Source organism: Megalops cyprinoides, chromosome 14 (genome assembly GCF_013368585.1).
Source record: "Megalops cyprinoides isolate fMegCyp1 chromosome 14, fMegCyp1.pri, whole genome shotgun sequence".
Classification (NCBI taxonomy): Eukaryota; Metazoa; Chordata; class Actinopteri; order Elopiformes; family Megalopidae; genus Megalops; species Megalops cyprinoides.
The window spans coordinates 9,871,520-9,894,749 of NC_050596.1; the positions used below are offsets into that span (position 1 = coordinate 9,871,520).

The window sequence follows — 23,230 nt, forward strand, 5'->3', positions numbered from 1 at the left end:
AGAAATTACAAAGCCCACCTGAAGAGAGTATTCACCTATCCTTTTATTGTTTTTTGCAAAAAGAAATGGGAACACAAAGTCCTTGCCCAGAGATTGGGTTTCTCATTATCCTAAATGGAAGGCTACTAGAGAGATGTATTTCTCTTGTCTTGATTTTAATAGGCAAAAGAGACAAGAACAGAGAAAAAGATGAAAGAAAATATATTCACAGTGCATTTTAATGGGAAAAAAATTCAGGACACTCCCTCATTTAGTCTCCAACCAAACACCCACAAGCATGAACATTGAGCATTAACATAGCACTGAAGATACTATAATGCATTGATTCTATATATATGGAATAGTATAGGCTTTCCACAAGATCTTGGAGTGTTTCTGTGGGAATTTGTGCCCATTCATTCTGTAGAGCATTTATGAGGTCAGGCACTGATGTTGGACGAGAAGGCCTGGCTCACAATCTCCGTTCCAGTTCATCCCAAGGTGCTTGATGGGGTTGAGGTCAGGGCTCTGTGCGGGCCAGCACCGAACTCATCAAACCATGTCTTTATAGTCCTTGCTTTGTGCACTGGGGCCCAGTCATGTTGGAATAGAAAAGGGCCTTCCCCAAACTGTTGCCACAAAGTTGGAAGCATGGCATTGTCCAAAATGTCTTGGTATGCTGAAAAATTAAGATTGCCCTTCACTGGAGATAAGGGGCCTAGCCCAAACCCTGAAAAACAGGTGTGGCCAAATACTTTTGTCCATATAGTGTGTACACACACACACACACACACACATATATATATATATATATATATATATATATATATATATATATATGCTTGTTCTTCGTGTGATATTTATTTTATGTTTTTGTTGTACAGTGACATTCTTTCTCTTGGCATGCTAGCTTTGTAAGTCGCCCTGGATAAGAGTCTCTGCCAATTAGCAATAACAGTGTAGGGGTTAACAAACACAGCATTTGCAAGAGAAGTGATGGTTGCTTGTTCATTAAAAATATGCTGTCTCATTTCCAGCTGGTCTAGCCAAAGCCCTCCACTACTCCAATACATTATGGCCAAGGACAATAATTATGTTTCATTATTTCTGACTGCAGGGGCTTTTTGAATTAATTACCAAGCTGTTAGTTGTGCTGGTAACTGCGATGGTGTGAATTTCTTTTGCCTGCAGTATCATAAGGTCTTTTATTTTGGATCAAACTGTATCTCATTATTATCTGATGCAACAAAAACTGAGGAGCTAGCTCATTTTCCTTTCTGCCAGGGGGCATTCGGCCCAGCATTCATCTCCTCTGAAGTATGCCAGTGCACTTTTTAAAAATAACAAATCCAGCCTCCTGCAACATTCATTTCATAGGCAGGCGCAATGTCATCAGTGAGGGCTCGTCCACATGGCAACAGGAGTGAGGGCGCCTTATTGTCAGGGATAAAAGTGGGTTAGCATAACTTGATTAGTGTCAAAGTCCCCCAGAGTAGAGGACTCTATCCAGGAAAGGCCATGGACACTTCATAATTTGACAGTGTACACTTCATTTGAATGCTGAGGTAATAATTGAAAACTCCACTGCAGTGTAGAATATTTAGATCAGATTGGACCCCTTAGATGATTCATACCCTGACATGTAATCAAACTATTGTTTTATCATTCAGTTTTGTCATGAAATATAGACTGTCATATGTGCTCTGCATCTTGTACATTGTTCATTTTATTATTAAACACCCTTATTCAGGGTAATTTACACCTCTTACATTTTTGTTTTCTATTTACGCAGCTTGAAATTTACTGGGGCATAAAATATCCCCCAAGCCCAATTCTTTAACTGCTACACTATATTTATTCCTAATTATTATCTGGTAGATGATGGTTTTGGCACAGTTAAATAAAACAAACAAGCAAATAAAAAACACCCACACACCTCAATTTCGTTACGGTTGGGAGAATCTTACATTGCCCTTTACATCGGCACTGCTCTTTGTATTGTGAAGCAGTGGAACAGTGAAGACTGTCAACACAATTCTGCAAACACTTCCGGAAGCTTAACTTCATTCTAATAAACAAAACCAACAAGGAACTCCAAGAGTGGCACATGCCATTGTTCGCACTGAGAGAATCACTGAGAGACTTCCTCCCAGCAAGTACAGCCCAGATATTCTTCAAAAAATGATTTCATGAAAGTTATCTCTATAGGTGATATTTCAGCGCAGCACATGAAGTCGATTTTTACATTGTTTCCCCCATGCTGTCATTGAAAATGTTATCTTTTAAACTTTTTTTTTTTTTTACTGTTTAGATGCAAGCTAGCATTCAATCATTTATACAAAAAACTTTCATTTTAGAAGTAGAAAACACCTGCCAAAATAGATCTACCATTAAAATGAAAGACTTGTGATGATGTACTAAATTGAGGAGAAAAAGAAGAGAGTGAAAGGAGAAAAGTCAAAAGTAGATAATTCTATCATAAATAATTATAAATATATTATATTATATTTAAAATTATATAATTATATAATTATAAATAATTCACAAACTGACCACATGAGTTTGCATCTGAATAATTTATGTTAGAATAGAATAGAATAGAATAGACTTTATTGTCATTGCACGGTGGGGGTGCAACGAAATTGTGGAACAAGACAAGCAACGAGTAAAAACACAAAAGAGTGCGCCGAAGTAGAGAGCCTTGAGCCGCTGCGTCCGTCCGTTACAATGAACATAGATGGTTGAGAAATAAATTTTTGGAAAGGCATTGTGGTTATTTCCCTGTGAAACCCCCAAAAGGTTATAACGCTGACTGTATAGATATAGGGAATGCCCCACTAACTGATAACGGGAAGTGGCATATCTGCTTTCTCAATACACACAGTAAGAGTCTCCCATTCAATAAAAGCCCAGCACACTGTCATTTTAAATCCAAATATTTGACCTTTTCCTTTTCTTACACAGCTTTTTACATAACTCATTTTTATGTGAAGTTTTATGTGAAAATACCAGTTTTTTCAGTATGGTTTGAGTGTGAATGCAATTTTTTGCTGCCTTTCGCCATAGCTTAAGCAACGTTATTTTAATTTATATTTATGAGAAAAATCCTTCACAATTACTGGAAATAGGTTGCACTGCAAAAGAGCTGTAACCATGCACAGTTGCCCACAAACAAGCCTACAAATTCAAAATTGTTTTTCATACTGTATATATAGAAGTAATAGCATCTTCATTTCCGTGCATTTTGACTTTGACCTTTCCTTTTTTGTCTTTACATGCAGTTTCAGGCTGAACTGAATAATATATGTTTGTCACTTTGCGTGTTGGCCATAAGCAGTACAGCTTGTGACAAGACCAGGTCCCTACAGCTCCAATGAGATATAATCTTCACGGGAAAAGATATAAAGTGACACTAAACATATAGATAAGAAGTCTGTCTTCAACATGTGGAGGGACACTACTGTAAATGTGATGAGAGGAGTGTTAATTCTATATAAACAAGAAAAATACTTAGAAAAAAGATATTGAGATATTTATATATTGTTTGTGAAATTGTTTCATTGTTGCATTGATATTAGTCTAATGACACGTGTCAACTAATTTAACTAGTGTATGTAAGGATATGGGCCTCTGATGTCATTTTAACAGTTAGAATTACTGAATATATTAATTTGATTGATGCTGTTTAAATGATTGCACACAACATAGGGATACGTTTGTACTCAAAAATAGCAAGGGCCAGCTTGATTTCATAGTATTTCTTGAGTACATTTACTACAGTCAAAAATACTGATGTGTTTATGCATCAGTGCCTCTGATATCATGACACTTCAGTTCCTTTTATTGCCATTGTCTTGGGTTTTAGCACCCAGAGATCTTGATATGTTTCATGTAATTGAGCATGCCATACCATTGAGTTGTCGCATAGGTGTGTGTTTCATATCTCCGAAGCGATTTACCCCTGTGATAAACAAAGCCTCGTGGCTCCGGGTCTGAGCCGTGTGACCTCTGCTCTGTAACGTGGCAGCGGAGGCAGCAACATGGTGTGAGGGCATGATGTCCGTGAGAGGCAGGCCTCAAGCCCCACCCCTGGAGCGTCTGGAGTCTGTGATGAGCCAGTTCTCCGGGAGCCTGGACCAGTACGACCTGCAGGATGACACGGACGAGCTGGACCTGAGCTGGCCCACCGACCAGTTCGATGGGAAGCCCCCAGGCCGGTGACTTCTCCTGTTCTGCACTGTCCATGGTCAAATGCTGCCCACCCCACCACCCCCCCCCCAACCTAAAACAACTAACCCAGGAGGGCTGGGCTTTGTCGTGATTTCACCAGAGCCATCAATTACGATTTCACTGTGTGTAGACCTTGAGATATGTATAATATCAATACTTGACCTATACTTGAAATGGTCTTATGATAGATCCACCCTGTAGACCACTCAACAGCTGCTATCATTTTACCTATCCTTTAAAAGCATCTGGTGGGGGTTCTTGTCCAATATTTCTAAACTAGACATGAATCACAACACTTTGCCTTTTTTCATAGTGTCCTGTGTCATCATGCCTTTTAGAATCGAGAAGCATTCCGTTCCAGTCGATATACTCCTTTCTTCCATTCAAGTCACTGGATTGCACAGTTTTTCTTGAGCAAGTCCCCATCCTTGTTCGGGTAACAGAGGTGGAGAGGTTCACATCCACAACCAGGGTGAGGCTGAAGTCTTTCCATCTCTCTTAATAGCGTAAGCAACTGCGATAAGTGTGTGGTTCATAGCGCAATCATAAAGCAATAAAATCACTGGTTTTGTTCTGAAGAGACAAATACACAGGTGGAGCTGTGTAACAAAGAAATAAACTACTACAAGTGAAAAAATAATTCATTTAAACCTTGAACCACATTGCCTTTGTGACTTACCTCGGCCACCCTCAGGTCAAAGTAATGATTATGTGGCTGCATCTGTATTTCTTTAATGCAATTTTCCATCTCTCTGTTGGCACTGCAAGATATTAAACAGTAACTTTCACTGCAGACATTCTTTGATAGTAACTGCTTGATACTGTAGAGTGATATTTGTGAAATCAAGATTAAGGCATCTCTGTTTGACATTATTGCCTTAAAGGTCTTGAATCCCAACCTGTATACAATTGAACTGAGCCATGGGGACTTTACATGGAAAATCAAACGCCGTTTTAAGCACTTTCAAGCCCTTCATCAGGAGCTGCTGAAGTTCAAGGCCCTTTTGAAAATCCCTCTGCCAACACGCAAGTAAGCACCGATAACTTACTACTTAGTGCAGAGAAGTGTTGTTGCAGCTCTCAGGTAGAGGCAGCATTTACCCGATGCTTTGTCCTTAAGGTCTTTCTGTTGAGTATGTCCAAAAGTGTTCCAATTGCCAGTGACCTTTGTGTCTTTGCTAGGGGGCGGGAACATGCATCAGTGTGGAACCAGCAAAAGAAAATGTCTTCACTGCCAGGATAGTATGGATCAGTTTAGACACATCTTAATCAGAACCATTTGCATTAAACCTGGCCTTCCTTTTACCAGTCCTTAAAGACATGGATGCACTTGGCTCTGATGTAAGATGCTTAATAGATTGACTTAGATAAAGCCTATGGCAGAGATGGGGGATGGGGGTGTACATTTTGGGTGTGTACAGGGGCCTGCTAATAGCCCCCCTGCTTTTTCTCTAACAAGTCACGCAGTCCAGAGGAGGTCATTCAAGGGCAAAAAGAGATGTCAGGGAGGACACATCCCCACACTGCCTCGGAGACCTGATGCCTTGGTGAAAGAGGAGCAGCTGTCTCTTAGAAAAGTATGAGCTTCTATTCATAGCAGCCTTCATACATGAATTAAGGTATATTACTTGTACTGCCTCCTCCTATGCTTTACCCCTGTTTAAACCCCACATTTCCATTATGGCTAAAGCAAGCTATGGCCATTTCGTGGAATATTTATTATAGGGAGGATTTCTCACAGACCTGGTTTTCCAGGAGAATGAATATGTATTGAACCTTGAGTGATAATGTATTTACATTGCATTACCTTATTGTCATTGCTGTTTGAATTCATAATCAGCACATTACCTCCAAAAAAGACCATCACCCTTCACTGTAGCCATAGTTACCTAAGGTGCAAATGATGACGTGTTTTCTGTCATTCAATAGATGCAGCTTGAGGATTATCTAAAGAATATACTCAAGCGAAGCATGTACAGGTGTCACCCTGCCACGGTAAGGTCAATATGCTCTTATTTTAAGAAATGACTTTTGTGTTATCGAGCAAATGAAGGTTCTAGGCTTTGCTTTTTTGAACAATGGTGCATGTGATCAAGAAAGACTACAAAGAAAAGACTGAAAAGAAACGCAGGATGAGAATTGTCAATAGGCTGTCATCTAATCCTGACACATCTGCCTAAAATGATATGAGTATGGAAGCCACTGAACCTTGCATTATGACCATATTAAAGTATCAGACTGCATATGGTATGTGTCAGGGTCTTGTCTATTCAATTATCGCTAAGTAACAGGTCTGTGTCAAGGGCTGTACTGTACAGTATATGTATATATAGTACATATCACACTATAAAAAAGGCATCCTAAGTTCATGTTGCCCTACAAAAAACATTCAAAGAAGTCAACATGCCACACCAAATAAAAGTGTCCTGAACCAAGACTTAGATGTGAGTCTGCCATCAACCTTGCTAAAATCTTCCTTAGGAGAGGAGCCTGGAAATACACTGTTCATATCTGAGAAATGGTTAGCAATCCGTTATTTCTGCCAGCCTATCTGTGTGTAGGCGTGTCTGTCTGTCTGCGCGCAGGACAATTGTAAAACATTGCCTTATGGATGTGGATGAAATGATAAATTTTTTGGGTTGGTGCAACTAATGTACAGGGTAGCAGAAGTCTACCATGTGCTGCTGTGATTAGTGACGTTGGTTGTTCGTGTTTGTATTTCAGCTTGAATTCTTGGAGGTGAGCCAAATATCGTTTATTCAGGACCTTGGACCAAAGGGAATGTAAGAATATCTTCAGTATTATCAGTGTTGAGCTCCTCTCACCGCATCCATTCAGTAGAACTGAACCATTTGTAAACAGAGACTGTGTGTTGCACCACATTTGGTATTCACTGACAGTCTCAAACACTACCTCAATCAATACTTTGATTTGGTTGTTTTTTGCCTTATTGTGATACAACTTTTAACTGAGAACGCTTGCTTGTTGTAAATTGAACTGGACACTGTTGTATGTGTATTGCTCTTCATTGTTGTTTTCCTAAAAGTGAAGGCATTATCTTGAAGAAATCTGGAGGGAACACCTTCCCAGTCTGCTACTGGTGTGGCTCCAACAGCGTCTGCTATCGCTGGTCAAAGAGGTAGATACCACTGCACTGCCGTATTTAACCTAAGACCCACATATGGCCCAAGTCACACTGTTACACTAACGATTAGTTTAGCAGATACCTTCCCTTCCAGGGAAATTTTAATACCTTATATTCTGATATCCAATATCCATTTATGGAGCTGACTATTTACTGAGATAAAATGAGAAAAAATAAATTGTTAACATCCCATCTAGGATTTAAACATAAAACCTAGTTGTGAATCCAGCTCCATAGACACGCATCAACATAACTGCTCTTAGGTGGTAAAGCAAAAGCCATGCTAGAGGAGATGACCGTTCTTGGATGAAAACGAACAAGATGGTCCTTAGTTCACATAGTTTCCTTTCTGTTCTTTAGGTTGAACTGACAAAGCCTGTGCAATAAAAGAAAAAAAGGAGTTGATACAAGAGCCTAATATGACATTGTTAATAGATTAACATATAAGGAAAGGCAATTTTTCTCTGCTCTGTCACTGGACTTAATACACGCAGCTCATGAATTTGAATATGCAAACTTCAGCTCCAGTTGGACTTTGTTCTTTAAACCACTGTCCTGTTTAATTTGCTGGCAGGACGTCCTGCTTCCTGTGTTTACTCCTGTAGGTTATGATCTATTTTTTCCTGTCACAGGGCAGGATGCAGGCCCTTTGATATGGATGTTTTGTATTTCAGATGGCTGGTGGTGAAAGACTCTTTTGTGCTCTACATGCGGCCTGAGGATGGCCTGGTAGGGACAGTGATCCTGTACGATAAAGGATTCCACATCAAGATTGGCACACAGGAGACTGGAGTCAGGCATGGTGTGACCATCGAGAACCTCTGCAGGCAAAGTTTTACATTCTTCACTAAATCGGGACCTTTGCATCGATTTGCTGACGCATGCACGTTCAGTAGAAAAAGAGACCAGCCTGTCATGTTAAGCCAATGAATAATGAATTTCCTATTTCAATTAACTTTTTTTGTTTGTTTGTTTCAGGGCACTCACCATCAAATGCTCAACGTACAGACAAGCCCGTTGGTGGGGCCACTCCATTCTGGAGTTTGCACAGAGATATGGCGAGGTCTTCTTAAAGGAGAACCGCCATGGGTCATTTGCCCCTGTGAGAGAAAACACAGCAACCAAATGGTGAGGCGTGTGCATTAATTGTGCTGTATGGGACACACTTGCACCAAGTGCATACCTTATATTCTAACATATTATCCATTTATATAGCTGACTTAGAAAAACTTAAATTAGGTAAAATTAGTAAGGTATATTACATAAGGTATATAGCATCAGGGCAGATATTGACACATGACAGTTCCTTCAGCTATTATGAAAGCCATACTTCGATGGATATCCTACCTGACATATTCTTCAAGGTGGATTTTGTACAATATTGATAAATTTGCATCATTACAATATTAAATATATCACCACAATCACTTTAATTACAGTCTTTGAGAAGTACATATACCTCTATGAGAATTATGCAGTACCATTGAGTTATCCAACATTTGTCATTCTATGTTCAAGCTCTGGTTATTCCAGTAGTGCAGGATGGGAACAAAATCATTTGTTGTTGTTTGGGGTGGTGCGGATTTATCATAGCTTCTCTGATGTGAATGGTGTTAGAAAAAATCGAAAATAGAAAATAGAAAAAAATGTACAAAACTGTTCAGGCAGCGGCAACAATGGCGTTATTTTTGTGTCATTCTGTATGCACCATGTTTGGTGATTGATTTCACGTTAAGGTCACTAAAGGTCACCAAAGGTCCCCTGTGTTTTATTTTGCCCGAAGGTTTGTCAATGCAGCCGGATACTTTAATGCCATAGCTGATGCCCTGGAGGGTGCAAAAGAGGAGATATTCATTACAGGCTGGTGGTATGCGGCTACATACACAATAACAGACACAAACCTCCCACACAATTCTGCTGCTTGTTGGAAGTACTTTTTATGAATTTTCTTGAAATGGGAGATGAACAGTAAATCTACCTCAGAGGCAAATAAGCCATCTCTCCAGAGGTGCTTCTGAGGTCTAGGTTTAATCATATATAGTATCTTTCCCCCCTCAGACCAAGGGATTGCTCTACAGTGTGTTAACTTCTGTAATTATCACTTTGCTTTAATTTAAATGAACTTGAATCTCAGCATGTCCCAGAATTTATATTATAGATGCTAAAGATCCATAAATAAAGCCATCCTAAGCTTAACAGAGCTGTATATTTAATATTTTTACCAGGTATTTCCATTTGTCTGCTTAGAGCTTAGAGTAAAAGGGCAGTATAGTTTTCATACAATAATTTAAACCTTTGTGCACCATATATATATTTTTTGCTAAGGATGCATTTTCAATGACATTTGTATTTCATGTGTGATCTTGTATTTTCTGTGATTTTAAAGATTAAATTCCTCAAACTAATTTTAACAATGGCAGGATAATAATAATTCCGACATGGTTTTACTTCTGTCAGGATAAGTCCAGAAATATTCCTGAAAAGACCAGTGGTTGATGGGAACACTTGGAGGTTAGATTATGTCCTGAAAAGGAAAGCTGTAAGTACTTATATTGTACCTGAGTCATTTACATTTACATTTATTCATTTAGCAGTTGCTTTTATCCAAAGCAACTTACAGGTGAAGCAGAGTACAACACAAGTAAAAAGCCATACATGGAGTCAACAATATTAGAAGCGCTGCATGACCAAGTTTCAATAGTTGGCCAGACAAGGTGCAACTTGGCCATAAAACATAAAACACACCTGTGCACTTCATTTCCTGTCAAATTAGACTTTTCTGGAACAGACTTCAGTAGGAGAAACAAGAGGCGAGCCTCCTCTCATGCATAATTATACTGGTTAAATCACAGTTTATGAGGTCAGTTTATGAGCAGCTTCAAAAACTGTTGCTCTTGTGCATTATAGCTAGTTAGTAATCATTTCAAATTTTGCATTTCAAAACATTTTCAGTGGGCTTCATTTCTTTTTTGCTCTTAATAGCAATGGCAAGGTTGATGAAAAAAGCAACGAAAGATCTTAAAACTGTCAGCACACATAGCCTATTGAGATAGGCAGAGAAGCATGTGTATGTCTGAGACCAATACCATACGTACATACATATATCATATGTATACCCTGTTTAAACAGGGCTACATCCTCTCCCTAAGGTTGCATGAATGTTTTTTTTGTGCCCCGCCAGGAGCAAGGAGTGAAAATATGTATTCTGCTTTATAAGGAGGTTGAAGTTGTGCTCGGCCTCAACAGCGAATACACCAAGAAGACTCTCATGGGGCTCCACCCCAACATCAGGGTAAGGCCAGTGTGAGACTGATACTGTCGGGGGGGTGCGAAACGGGGGTAGAGCCGTCGATTGGCAGTGTTACAGAAGGGACACGTCCCACTAAATCAGCATCATTCCGCCCCGCCATGGGCGCTTGACTCTCACACAGCTCCCCGTCCTTCAAAGGACCACATCAAATCGCATTACAGACAGACCTAAACACTCTGCTCGTGCGAGGCCTGCGGACACGCGGACAGTGGGCTACTTAGATCATAAGCGGTGTGACACACAAGCCTTCACAGGAGTGAGGGAGGGGTGCGATCGTTTTGTCTGGACCCCCGTAGGCCCCACCGGGGCTAGTAGGACTGTTGATTGTGGTGGTCTGTGGACAGGGCTTTGGGCTTTTCTGTTGCGTGCCGGAGCTTACCCTCCCTCAGTGAGGCGCGTGAGAAACGCCTCTCCTCCGACAGCCTGGCGTCAGTCTCAGTGGCGCCCGTGGCTCATGACTGATTGATAGGCCGTCACATCCCCTTATCGGAGTTGCACTTCAGATCGGGTGGAAGAGCAGTCCTGGGAAGTGGCTGGGGACCTCTGTGGAGCGGGCAGCTGGGCAAGGGTGTCCCTGGGTCCCCACTGAGGAACGACGTGCTCACTGGGGGCGGGATCTCCAAGAGGCTCTGGAAGACTCGGAGACGCAGCTGGCCCTCAGATTCTGTGGCTGTGGTGTTTGGAGGCATACTATTCCTGGCCGCGCGCCTTAAAATGCTTTGCTTTCTGCTCAGATTCAGTTTCTTTGATTTGCCTCAGCTGGAATACGCTGCACCATATATTGCTGAGTTCCACCACTCAGGGCATTTCATAGTATTTTGGATCATCAAGGAGATGGATGTCTGGGGTTCCTCCGTGGCTCAGTCAGCAAGAGGCCTGCCTTGAAAACAGGCTCATCTTTGTGGGCTAGGTTTGAAACCAGCTATGCCATCTGCTGACAGTGCCCAGAGCCGATAGTAATGGAATATTTCTGGATTTCTTCTATGGGGGATAGGGGTGAGCAGGTTGGCTAACGTTTCCGTGTCTCAGTGCTCTCAGGCACACTGTGATTCAACAGGCCTCTAATTAGTGCCCCCCTTCAGTTTCACTTCAGTGTTCCTACTCTACTGCAGGTTGTTGTGGTGAGATGACCTCAAAGATACAAATGTACAAAAAAGGGCTGTATAAAGGGGAAAAAGGCAAAACAGCATTAAAAATGAACGATAGAGGTTTAATCTTTGTTTTCAATGCAGGGTGTTAAACACTATGACTGAATGAAAGGGTCATGAGTCTGACCTGGCTCTCTCTCTGTGGTCATTGGCAGGTCATTCGTCACCCTGATCATGTCCCGTCCACTGCATTGCTCTGGGCCCACCATGAGAAGACAGTGGTAATTGACCAGTCAGTGGCCTTCCTTGGGGGCATCGACCTTGCCTATGGGAGATGGGATGACTCTCGGCACAGACTGACTGACGTGGGGAGTGTCAGAAGGAGTCCCCAGCCAAGCCCCATCCTCTCTCCCAGTTTAGCGAGGGTAAGTGCTGTTCATTCCATGGCTAAGACAAGGGTAAACCCTCCTACGTTGTACAAAATGGTTGTTGTGCAGAAACAACCTTCGCTCCGAGCTGAGAGTCATTGTGTTGCAGTGGATGCTTTCTATAATAACTATCTGCCACAGTCAAGTCAGACATCCCTTTAAAAAAGGCATCAGGTCTTTTTTGAGCTCTTGTACTGTGCTTTGATTGAGCTGGAAAGACCAACCAATCAGGAGATAGGAGTTTTCTTTTATGATATGTGTTCGTTCTCTGAATTGCCTTCCAAACTAATCCAACCTTGTGAGTTTGAGTGATGCTAACATGCACAGAGGAATTCTGTACCCATTACTCTGAAATGGACATCAAGATTACCGTTACTGCATTGCATGGGAAATCTACTGATCCCTCTGAATTAAAATGATTTGCTTGCTAAATAATCAAATACATGTCCAGGCTATTTTAAAATGATTCAGAGCACATCAAACTGGACCGGGCTCCCCAGGACCCAACCTTGAACATTAATGAGGGGAAGAAATGAGTCAAAACTAATGACAGAATAGTGCAATATGTGACAGCAACTACTTCAGCAACACAATGACCCAACCAATCTATATAAACAACTTCCACTGCATGTCCATACGTGGATATGTATGGACATTCACAGTAGCAGTAGCAGGTATGGTATATGAATAGCAGCAGTTATGGTATATGAACAGTAACAGGTATGGTATATGAAGTTGTCTAGGCCTTACAGCAAATGTTACAGCATGCTAAGGAGATGTGAGGTTGTTAACCTAGCTGAATGGGAATGTAAGATCAAACTAAAGATTTGCTGATCATGTATAGTGTTGCAATCATTTTTCCAACAATCAAGCAATTATCTTTCTGGTGACTACTTTTTTTGTCTGCTACTGTAGTGATTAGGGCAGTTGAAATCAATTATTGTTTTATCTGACAAGCAGCTTTGCTCAGTGCCCTGTCAGTGAATCAGACGTGTTTTAAAACTTGACCCATGGAGAGCGAGAGACCACAGTGGTCCAGCAATGTTTGCCAACATCTGGCTGCCCTCGTCTATGTCTCCAGCTTGTCAGCATCAGCTGAGTGTTTCTGATGTCTGTCAGACTGTGCCCAGTAAACATGCATCAATCAACTCCATTTCAAAAGTGTACAGGGAGGGCGAATGCTCTTGCTTACAGAGCAAGAGCCATCTGGAATACTAGAAAGGATGTGACTGAATGCATGTGTTTGTTGAATATTTCAAAATTGATGATTTTGTGAAAGTGAAAGTACACGTCACAGAAAAACAGGTAACAGGGAACCCGATGCAGATTTATGTTTTACACACAAAATAAATAAAAGGAAAAATCTGGGTCCCGCTTTATATTATATGTCCCTTACCTAACTATTTACAGTGTACCTACTTAGGTAAAGTGTAAATATTGCATACACACACATAATTACCCAGCATTAACAACTAGTAAACCTGTTTGTGGCTAATATAAGTACAGCAATATACCAACCATAACCTTTATGTACACAGATATTACTACGTATGCGCGCTTTAGAAAGTGCAGTGTAAATACACAGTTACAAGCGACACTAAATGTACGAATCTCTGTTTGACCAATAATATATTTCATGTGAAGGTTTACAACAAAATATTTTTTGCTAATATTTCCACAGATTAGTATAGAAATTATAACTGTCTTAGGAACCATTCAGTCTGAACCTCTATTTGAGACAGCCATTGTTTAATTCTATAGAACCATTTTCTGTAGATGACAGTTCTCCCTCCCTCTCTCTGAGAAACACTCTTTGGCCCCTATGGCACTCTCTCACCCCCCCGAGACTCACATTAAATATACAGATCCTGCATGGATGAGTGAATCAACAAATTACTGCCACCACTAAATAGGAGAGGATTGTCCCATTATAGACTGCATTGGAAAGTCATCTGCATAGCTCCCATTGTGTTCCTAAATAGGTCTCTTAAATAAACATGATTTTACTCTTTCAGTGTGGCTGCTTACTGCTTCCCCTTAGGTCCTTTTTGCATTATATTTGATTGGCGAGATCGAACAATGGGAAGCTCCACAACTGTGAAAAGCTGTAATAAAATACCCATAATTGTTTACAGCTGTATGAATAACCTTTCAAACGACCAAGGCAATATTTGCACCTATAAAATTTTACTTCACAGTAGAGTATTGCTGTGACATTTGGCAGTTATAAAGCATAAGGTACAGTGATCCTCTGTGAATCAAAAGTCAGAGCTCACCTTGTGTAAAAATTAGTTCATTTCATACATCAGTGTCTCTTCCCACAAGAATTATTTAAATATTTGTTATTAGTACAAGCTCACTAATACGGGTTTCTTTGGCATATGCCACCTTGCTCTCTGATGTTCAGTTGGTGCCATGTAGACAATTAGCCATGAAAACACAATTAAATAAAAAAGCATCTATTAACCACACAGCAGATGATCCTATTTTAGGGGTTTCAACAGATTTCTATTAGAAAATCATATTAACGACTGTGTGGAGACTCTCTGGACTCTCTAAGACTGAAGATGTAAAAAACAACCCAGAAATGACCACCAATATGCCATTATCTCCCTGAGAAGATTGTCCCTGTGCATGACAAGGGTTTATTCCACAGCAATCCACAGCAATAATTGAGGAGGAAGAAGAAGAGACAGAGGACCAAGATGTGGGCCACGGGGCGAGGGACAGGTCGCGTGACCAGTACAGGGGAGAGGGGTGGTGCAGAGCGGCCAGGAGTGACCACACAGAACACCGGCGTGAGGAGGGCAGTAGTGGCCCCGCCCTCCAGGGCTGCAGACTGCCGAGGACAGAGACAGAGGGGGACTGCAGCTGCTGCTCAGAGGGGGCTTCTGAATCCAGTAAGAGAAACACGCACGCACACACACACACACAAACACAGCATGGTACCCACAATCCCATCCCCATAATCCCTTGCTACAAGCTTTAGACACACAATACAGTGTAGCACTGTTCACAGCACATGTCCCTTTCTGCAGGCTTGCGCAAAAACAGGAAAAAAGATTTAAGTCCTGTAAATTCTTCATACATTTTTTTCAGACTGATCCAAGACACAATTGAAAGTAGTACTGTAATGAGGACCAGTAATCCCAGTATCCTTTTGTTCCCATCCCCAGAGCAGTGCAGCACCAGAAGCAGCCTCAGCTCCCGAATGGCCCCTCAGAGGGAGTGGCAGAACAAGAGCCCATCCTTTCACTCCAGCGAGTCCGGATCCTTCCGCACACACTACTCCCTCCCCCTGCCTCATGGTGGGTAAATATACTGTTAGCTCTGATGATAACGATACAGTACATCTGCATACTGATTTCTTCTTGGAGCTCATGCACACATACGAGTTCTGAATACGCTTTTCTGTAATTGTAATTGCGTCTCATCTGAATGTGTTGGTGTGTCTTCAGAGACTGGCTCGCTGAGAAGCCATGTGAGCCACAATGAGCTCTTTGGAGAGGCGCGATTCTGGCATGGCAAGGACTACTGCAATTTCATCCTGAAAGACTGGGTGAAGCTGAACAAGCCTTTCGATGGTACACTGCCGTTGCGTTGGTCAAATTTTCGTCAACATTCATCAAGCAGACATTCAACAGTTATTGTACATTCAGTTTAGTGATTTGAATTGATCTGATAAAGCACAGCCTCTTCCCTTTTATAATCATAAACATGCACTGTGAAACATTAATATGAATAGTGGGATTTATCTCTTCTTACTGATAGCTTACAGGAACAAAGTTAACAAAAAATGAATAACAGCTCTCCATTTATAAAGTAAGGGCGATGGCAGTCATTAAACTGTGTCCCTTGTGTAGAAAAGAAAAAATCTGCCAATTTTCCACAAAGCATCCCACTACTAAGTCAATAAGGGCTATTTAGGGCATTATTGTTTGAGTCTTTCTCAAAAACAGGAAAACTACAGTTTGGTATCACTGTTTTAAAAAAGCTTAAGAACTCATTTACTCACGGCAATGAGTGAGGTACAATTCAACAGGCAAGACCCATTTGACACATCCATTATTTTAAACATTTTTCCATCAAAGGAACAGAGCATATGTAGTCTGAAATATAAACACAATTCTGTCACCACTTCTGTAGGTTTACATGTCATCTTATGAAACCTCTCAAAGTCAATGCTATATGGAATTTCTGTGTGTATGCACAATGTGCTAGACCATTTCATATCAAGTAGGGCATTTGTGTATTGAACTATCCATTAGTTGCAAACCCTACACTCATACAGGAGATTTACAACATGTAACCTGGAGACATTTGTAACCTAATCCAAAAACCAACCCTGCAATTCATGTAGTTATACAAGTTATGTAATCCCAGGTAGTTTGTAGTTACACAGCACTAAATTATTTAACTACTGTGTAATTACACAGTGTACAGTAAACAGTGTAATTCATCTTAATTTAAAATGTGCCATCTTAATTTTTAATGTGCCCCAATGTCCCAGTTTAGGATGTGAGTGTTTGACCCTTGTCATGCACAGAGACACAAGTTTTGCCTGTCTGTTTGTAATATTTTGTTTCGCTTGCTTGTTTGTTGAAGACTTTATTGACAGGTACAAAACTCCGAGAATGCCATGGCATGACATAGGGGTTGCTGTGCAGGGAAAGGCTGCCAGAGATATCGCCAGGCATTTCATTCAGAGATGGAATTTTACAAAAGTGAGTGAAAAAACTAGTCGCTATTTTACAGGAAAACATCTTTCAGAGATATTCATTACATGCAGAATTGGTTTTAACATTTAACAATATGTTATTACATTTTTAGAATTGCATTCTTATTAGATTCCTTAAAACATTCAAATGTATTTAATTTTGCAAATGTTAATATGATTGATTAATATGAATTAGCATGTACTTAAGCTAGGCAGTGTAAATAAACCATGTAGAGAATGAATTCTGCAATGACATTTACAATTTTTGTTTGCGTAATCTGACACTTGTGTGAATCTAAAATACCTAATCTTTGTTTTGGAATCACATAAATATCTATATCTGAAGTATCAGCGGTAAACACGCATGCTCAGTTTTAATAGCTTATGATGACATTTTTTTGTTTGTTTTGTTTTCTTATTTTCCCCTCAAGGGCTTTAGAGTACTCTGAATTAGCTTGAATTTAGCACCCCCTACAGTTCAGCTTTGCGTTTCAATTTTCAAAGATGCCTCCTCCACTTGATGGTGGGTCAGTCTCTCTTGGCTTCCTTTTAAAGAAATTAGGGATGTTTATTTCCTTTGATGATTATGTAATTGAATCGCTGTCTGAAACTTGCCGCCCATGTTTCGGGTCAGCCTGTGGATCAGACTTTTTTTTTTCCTCTCAGAATCATTAAAAGTCCATGGAAACAAGGACAAAAACAGTTGAATAGCCTTGATTAGATATTTTAAGAAAATGGGATTTCCCTGGTTTAAACATAAAACACAATCACTCTGTGGCAACTGGCCACTCCTGATTACAAAACAAGTTTAAACAGTTTTTTGGACGTTAAAGAAAATCACTCAATCTAAATCAGATCCATTCTCGGGAATGTTTTATTGTTTTAAAGCCTGGAGAATAAATCTACAGATGACATTCAGATGAATAACCTATATATCCTGTATATCCATGCTGTTTGTGCAATACTGCAAGTGCAGTAAATGGTAAAATAAACCAAACAAGGCACTTACACAACCGGGGCCAAAAGGGAACTATAAGGTGAGATCTTCTTTATGTGAAAGAGCAAGCCTTATCCTGTCCTGGCCAGACCAACTCTGTGCCACCTTTCCATACCACAGGCTGTGTGTCAGTCTTTTGGAAACAAATCAACCATTTCATCCATTTCTTCCAGTTTGGCTGCACAAGTGAAATACATATAGGCAGTGAATGTAAATAAAAAAGTATATCATCTTATTTTATACTAGTTATGGAATAAGATACATTTTACATAATAAGCACACAAAGTACGTTATTTAAGTAAAGATGTATGGATGTTTTTGTTTTTGTTGTTTTTGTTTGGTGAAATAGCTTTAATTCTGTAATGAGTTAAGACTACTTAGAGAACTCCCTGGGGTGTCTGCCAGTCTGTCCCGAGCAGAATTAAGACCAGTCTTCTTTATCAGAAATGAATTTTAATGAGCACTCAGCACTGTCTAGTGCTTTGAATTTTTACTGATGCTGCAATAAACTATTTTACAAATGCATTTTCAACAGTATAAAACAAAGAAACTACCTAACTGTGTTTACAGTGGCATGTGTTGTCATGCTATTTAACCTGCTAATTTATTTCATTAGAGAAGGGGAGAAACTGCAAGGTAATCACCTTTTTGCATAGCAGTTGATGATTTATTGCATTTGAGGTGAGATCCTTTCTAATATTAATATGATTTGTTCATGATCATGTGAGTCTTGAGATTGGACACATACAGTAGTGTTGACTAGTGCTCAAAAACCATTGTTCCCACAGAAATACTCAGGGCAGAAAGGAACCTCGCTGTTTTTATGTTATGTGTGATGATTCTTCTGAAATGGCCTAGAATATTCATGAAAAAGCATTAACCTGGAATATTGCTGATGCAATAATCCATTGAAATTTCAATAAGAGTCTTTCTTGCTGTCTGGTCTGACTAAATTGTTCTCAGCTTCTCTGAGGGGAGCTCAGTGTCAGCTGACACATACTCCACTGTTAGATGGTCATGAATGACAGAAAGCACTCTGGGAAATCATAGGCTATAAAGCTGTAGATGGTTGAACTGGCAGAAAATCCAAATCGTAGTATAGTAAGATCATGGGCAGTTTGGTCCTCTGTGGAGGACTGCACAGCCATCTAACTGTGATGAATGCGGATGTATCATCAATAGTCATCAATATGAAGTCTCTCATTTTAAGGAAGAACCTTGTAAATAAAGATAGTTTGAAATAAACAGAAGTAACACCCTCAAAGACGGTCCAAGATCCTTTGGAGAACAAAATGAGACAGAATATAATGCAGGCACCAGTGACCTTCTGTCATTGGTGCATGATCAGGCTGTACCTATCGAGGGACAATAGGCTGAGTAGTGTCTGCCCTGGACAATGGAGAGACCAAAATCAGGTTAACAGATGCTTTATCCCCTTGTTAGCTGCCCTCCGTTCATGGCAATCAGCCTCACTATTTAAGATGACAGACAAGGCCAATAGCCTTTATTCATCCAAGACTGGCCCTCCCGGTCATGAAAAATACATAGTCACAGTATGATGAGGCAAGACAGTGTTTAAGTATATTTTTCATCAGGTGATTTTGTGTTTTTTTAAGAAACAAAAGCTTTGATTTCTAATTTTATTAGATTTTTATTATCTAATTTTTATTTTCTCTGCAGCTGGTGAAGAAACGGTCGGGGGCGATGTGTTACCCGTTCTTGCTGCCAAAGTCCCTCTCTGCACCGCTGGAGCTCCCCGCAGACATGAGCAAACACACGCAGGCCAACGTGCAGGTTGAGAATCTGTGAGCGAAAGTGTGTCGGCCGCTCGTCTGCAGGAGGCCCGATGTGTGCTAACGGCGCTCTCCCCGACTCAAACGCAGGTCCTGAGGTCTGTCTGCCAGTGGTCCATCGGGTCGAAAGTCCACGAGGAGTCCATACACCTGGCGTACGTCTCCGCCATCCAGAACAGCAAGCACTTTGTCTACGTCGAGGTGAATCAGCCGCACGCCTGCTTGCACGCTAGTGCTGAGCGCAATCGCTTTTACTCACTGGCCGCTTGATGCTCACAGCGCTCTCCCTTGTCTCACAGAATCAGTTCTTCATCAGCTGCGCTGACAAGACCATCCACAACAGCATCGGGGACACTCTCACTGAGAGGATCTTACGAGCGTACAGGTGCAACCTCCCAACAATGAAGCTTCAGTTCAGGAGCTGTAATCTATAAGCCACTGATCCATCTGTCTGGTTAAGCCTAAGGTTGTGGATGTGCTTTTACCGCAGGGAAAAGAAGAAGTACAGAGTATACGTGGTCATGCCCCTCTTGCCTGGTTTTGAAGGGGACATTTCCTCTGGAGGGGGCCAAGCCATCAAAGCAATCATGTACTTTAACTACAGGTAGTCAACATTGCAGGTGTACGCATTCCTCTGTAGTAACAAGCTTGGCTCTAATTAGTGGCTGAACAAGGCTAATGATGATAAAACAAAAAGAAAGAAGTAAGAATAAGAAGGTCTCAGATGCAGTCATCAGTGGCACATATTTTAAAAGTGAAACTTGATTTCACCGCTAGGCTGGCTGGCAGACAGCTGAGAGATGGCACAGGATAGAGGAAATTAAGACTATTGACTTGCAGAACACGGAAGCCCTTTAAGAGAAATGATCACATCCTGTTCCCTTAGGACAATGTGCCGTGGGGAGCACTCCATCATCGAGAGACTCAAATGTGTGAGTAAGTAGACATCCTACAGCTGCTTATCCATTGTGCTCACTGCGATACATTACCTAGATTGCGCAAGACACACTGTGTAATCTGTAGACCTTCAAGGATGACCTTGTATTAACAGACATAAATTGAAACCCCTCATTACAGGCTACATATATCTGCTGTGTCAAGAGCATTATTAAGTGCATGCTCATTATTAAATTATGTGAAATTATGAATGAAATCTAACCCGCATACAACCCTGTGTTTTAAACTGTGATGAATAAATCTTACAAGTTTGAGGCCCAAAGGAGGGTATGGCGGGCATTAGTGGTGTATCCTCAATATGTGTGTGTGTGTGTGTGTGTGTATGTGTGTGTGTGTGTGTGTTTGTGTGTCCACACAGTGTCTGACTGCTGGATCAACTACATCTCCTTCTGTGGCCTGCGCACTCACGCTGACCTGGATGGCCGGCTGGTTACTGAGCTCATCTATGTGCACAGCAAGCTGATGATCGTGGATGACCGCACCGTCATCATTGGTTAGAGAGGCAGCTCTCGCTGCCTGCATTCACGCTGTCAGTCCGGACTATCATAAACAGAACATGAGGGGACAGGACAAAGTTCTCACTCATTATCTATCAGTAGGACTGTTTCAGCTTTGCGTAAGTGGTGTAAGCCGCTCAGTGTACTACATATAATGAAATATTACATCTGTCCAGTAGATGGCAGTGTCCTCAAGGATAGAACAGAGCAACATCCCTGAAACCTCATCTATTCAGGTTAAATTTCTCACATTCTGTTCTCATTGACAAATCACTTTTCCTTCCTCATTCCCCACTTGAATCAAATTCTAGAGCTTTGTTTTGTTCCACTTTTTCCAAATATCCCTACTATGTTTCTGAAGCATAGAAATATAGTCATGTTTTCCACTTTACCATAAGAGAAAGGCAGTTTGGCTTACTATTTACTGCAATGGGTTGGTCAATGGTCTCTTACACCTCCTTAAACTTGTCCTTAAGTCCCTGTTCTTTGTGGCTATGACAGGTTCTGCCAACATCAATGACAGGAGCATGCTGGGAAAGCGTGACAGCGAGATGGCAGTGGTGGTGGAGGACTCGGAGCTCCAGGACTCAGTGATGGATGGGGAGATGTACCAGGCTGGAAGATTTGCACGTTCTCTGAGGGAGGAGTGCTTCAGGTGTTTATTCTTATCTGATTTACAGTGAACTTTTATGCCGTATATTTCTAGCACTGCCCCTGTGAGCAGAAAGATTTTTTTTTTCAGAATGGTTTCCACATACAGTATCATACAGACGTCTGCTTTTCAAGAATAGAAGGGTTCGTAGATACACTGTGTCTCTTGCAAAATCCACATACATGTATAACAATCACTGAACATTTCAGTCAGCAGACATTCATCAGCAAGACATTCATCCAATTACACCACATAACTGGAGCTCATAGCATGCTGCCTTTGGAGAGGCATGAAATAAATCTGGGCAATGATGTGTAAAAAAACATGGCTGGATTACTCTCTTTCCCAGGCTTGTGCTAGGTCTTCTGGATGACCTTAGTGTGGATGTCAGTGACCCCATCAGTGACAGGTTCTACAAGGAGATCTGGATGGTGACAGCAGCAAAAAATGCCAGTGTGTATGACAAGGCAAGTAGCTGTCTTGCTCCCTTTTGACCACAAATTATTTCTTTTTCCTCTGTGAAAGTGTTGCAGTATTTTGATTTATCCAGTTATTTTACTAAGATTTATGCTTATGAATATTTACTAATGTAGTTTAGGTTATGTACTCTTTTCATGGGCACAACAACAGTGTTTAATTTGAACACAACACTCCCCAGTGTATAATACTTTTTATCCACAATACCACAGTGCTGTCCCACTACTGCAACTCCATTCTTGCAAGTTTTCCCAACACTGTACAAGGTTAAGTATAAACAGAAATAAGAAGTCCCATCCATCTCCCACAGGCATGTGATGTGGACATTATTCAAAAATCATTATTACATTACCTTACATTACATTATGGGAACATGCAGGTCTTCAGATGCCTGCCCACCGATGCAGTTCTGAACTACAAAATCCTGCGGGAGTATGTGTCACGCCCCTGTCTTGCTACGGAGGACCCCGTGCTGGCTTATGAGGAGCTAAAGAAAGTGCGCGGCTTCCTGGTTCAGTTCCCATTCTACTTCCTGTCTGAGGAGAACCTCTTCCCGTCCTTCAACTCCAAGGAGGGGATTATGCCAATAGAGCTGTGGACATAGCCTCATGGGAAATGTAGTTCCAAACAAAAAAAAAAAAAACACTGATATAGCCTTATACCCAAGTGGATAACAATTCTGCATATGCTTTACATGGTTGGCATATGTGTATTGGGGTTATTCTGGCCTTAATATTCATGCTTTATCACCTGTATATATTTTAAAATATTTTTGCAAGAACTGTTATATGACATTGCATCTGGAATATGTATTCTCTTTCTAGTAAAACCAATGAAAGCTACCTCCTGAAACAGTGGGAAAATATTTAACCAATACAATTTTACCTTAAATAGAATAGATATGTCAAGAAGAAGCAATCCAAACACCTGAATGTAGGATCGAATTAGTCACACTGTTAT

At 40.9% G+C, this 23,230-nt stretch overlaps 1 protein-coding gene across 1 annotated transcript; it reads left to right on the top strand.

Annotated features, from left to right (window-relative positions):
• The first annotated feature begins 4,555 nt into the window (after positions 1-4,555).
• si:ch211-168k14.2 (phospholipase D1) lies at positions 4,556-22,931 on the top strand. The gene is made up of 26 exons (XM_036545562.1): positions 4,556-4,681; positions 5,094-5,239; positions 5,392-5,451; positions 5,669-5,786; positions 6,139-6,204; positions 6,934-6,992; positions 7,256-7,348; positions 8,029-8,181; positions 8,333-8,482; positions 9,138-9,221; positions 9,812-9,893; positions 10,536-10,646; positions 11,968-12,177; positions 14,837-15,080; positions 15,357-15,488; positions 15,639-15,764; positions 16,786-16,904; positions 19,575-19,688; positions 19,778-19,888; positions 19,987-20,072; positions 20,178-20,291; positions 20,574-20,623; positions 21,003-21,137; positions 21,643-21,796; positions 22,143-22,260; positions 22,650-22,931. The coding sequence occupies exons 3-26, from the start codon at positions 5,432-5,434 to the stop codon at positions 22,872-22,874; spliced, it is 2,874 nt and encodes a 957-aa protein (XP_036401455.1). The 5' UTR covers positions 4,556-4,681; positions 5,094-5,239; positions 5,392-5,431; the 3' UTR covers positions 22,875-22,931.
• Positions 22,932-23,230: the final 299 nt, after the last annotated feature.

Bases quoted from the DNA above. Each gene is read 5' to 3' on its own strand.
- si:ch211-168k14.2 (XM_036545562.1), top strand. From the start codon at position 5,432: ATGTCTTCACTGCCAGGATA. The intron at 6,993-7,255 runs GTAAGAATATCT...TTTTCCTAAAAG, and splicing joins GACCTTGGACCAAAGGGAAT to TGAAGGCATTATCTTGAAGA. The intron at 15,765-16,785 runs GTACACTGCCGT...TGTTTGTTGAAG, and splicing joins GCTGAACAAGCCTTTCGATG to ACTTTATTGACAGGTACAAA.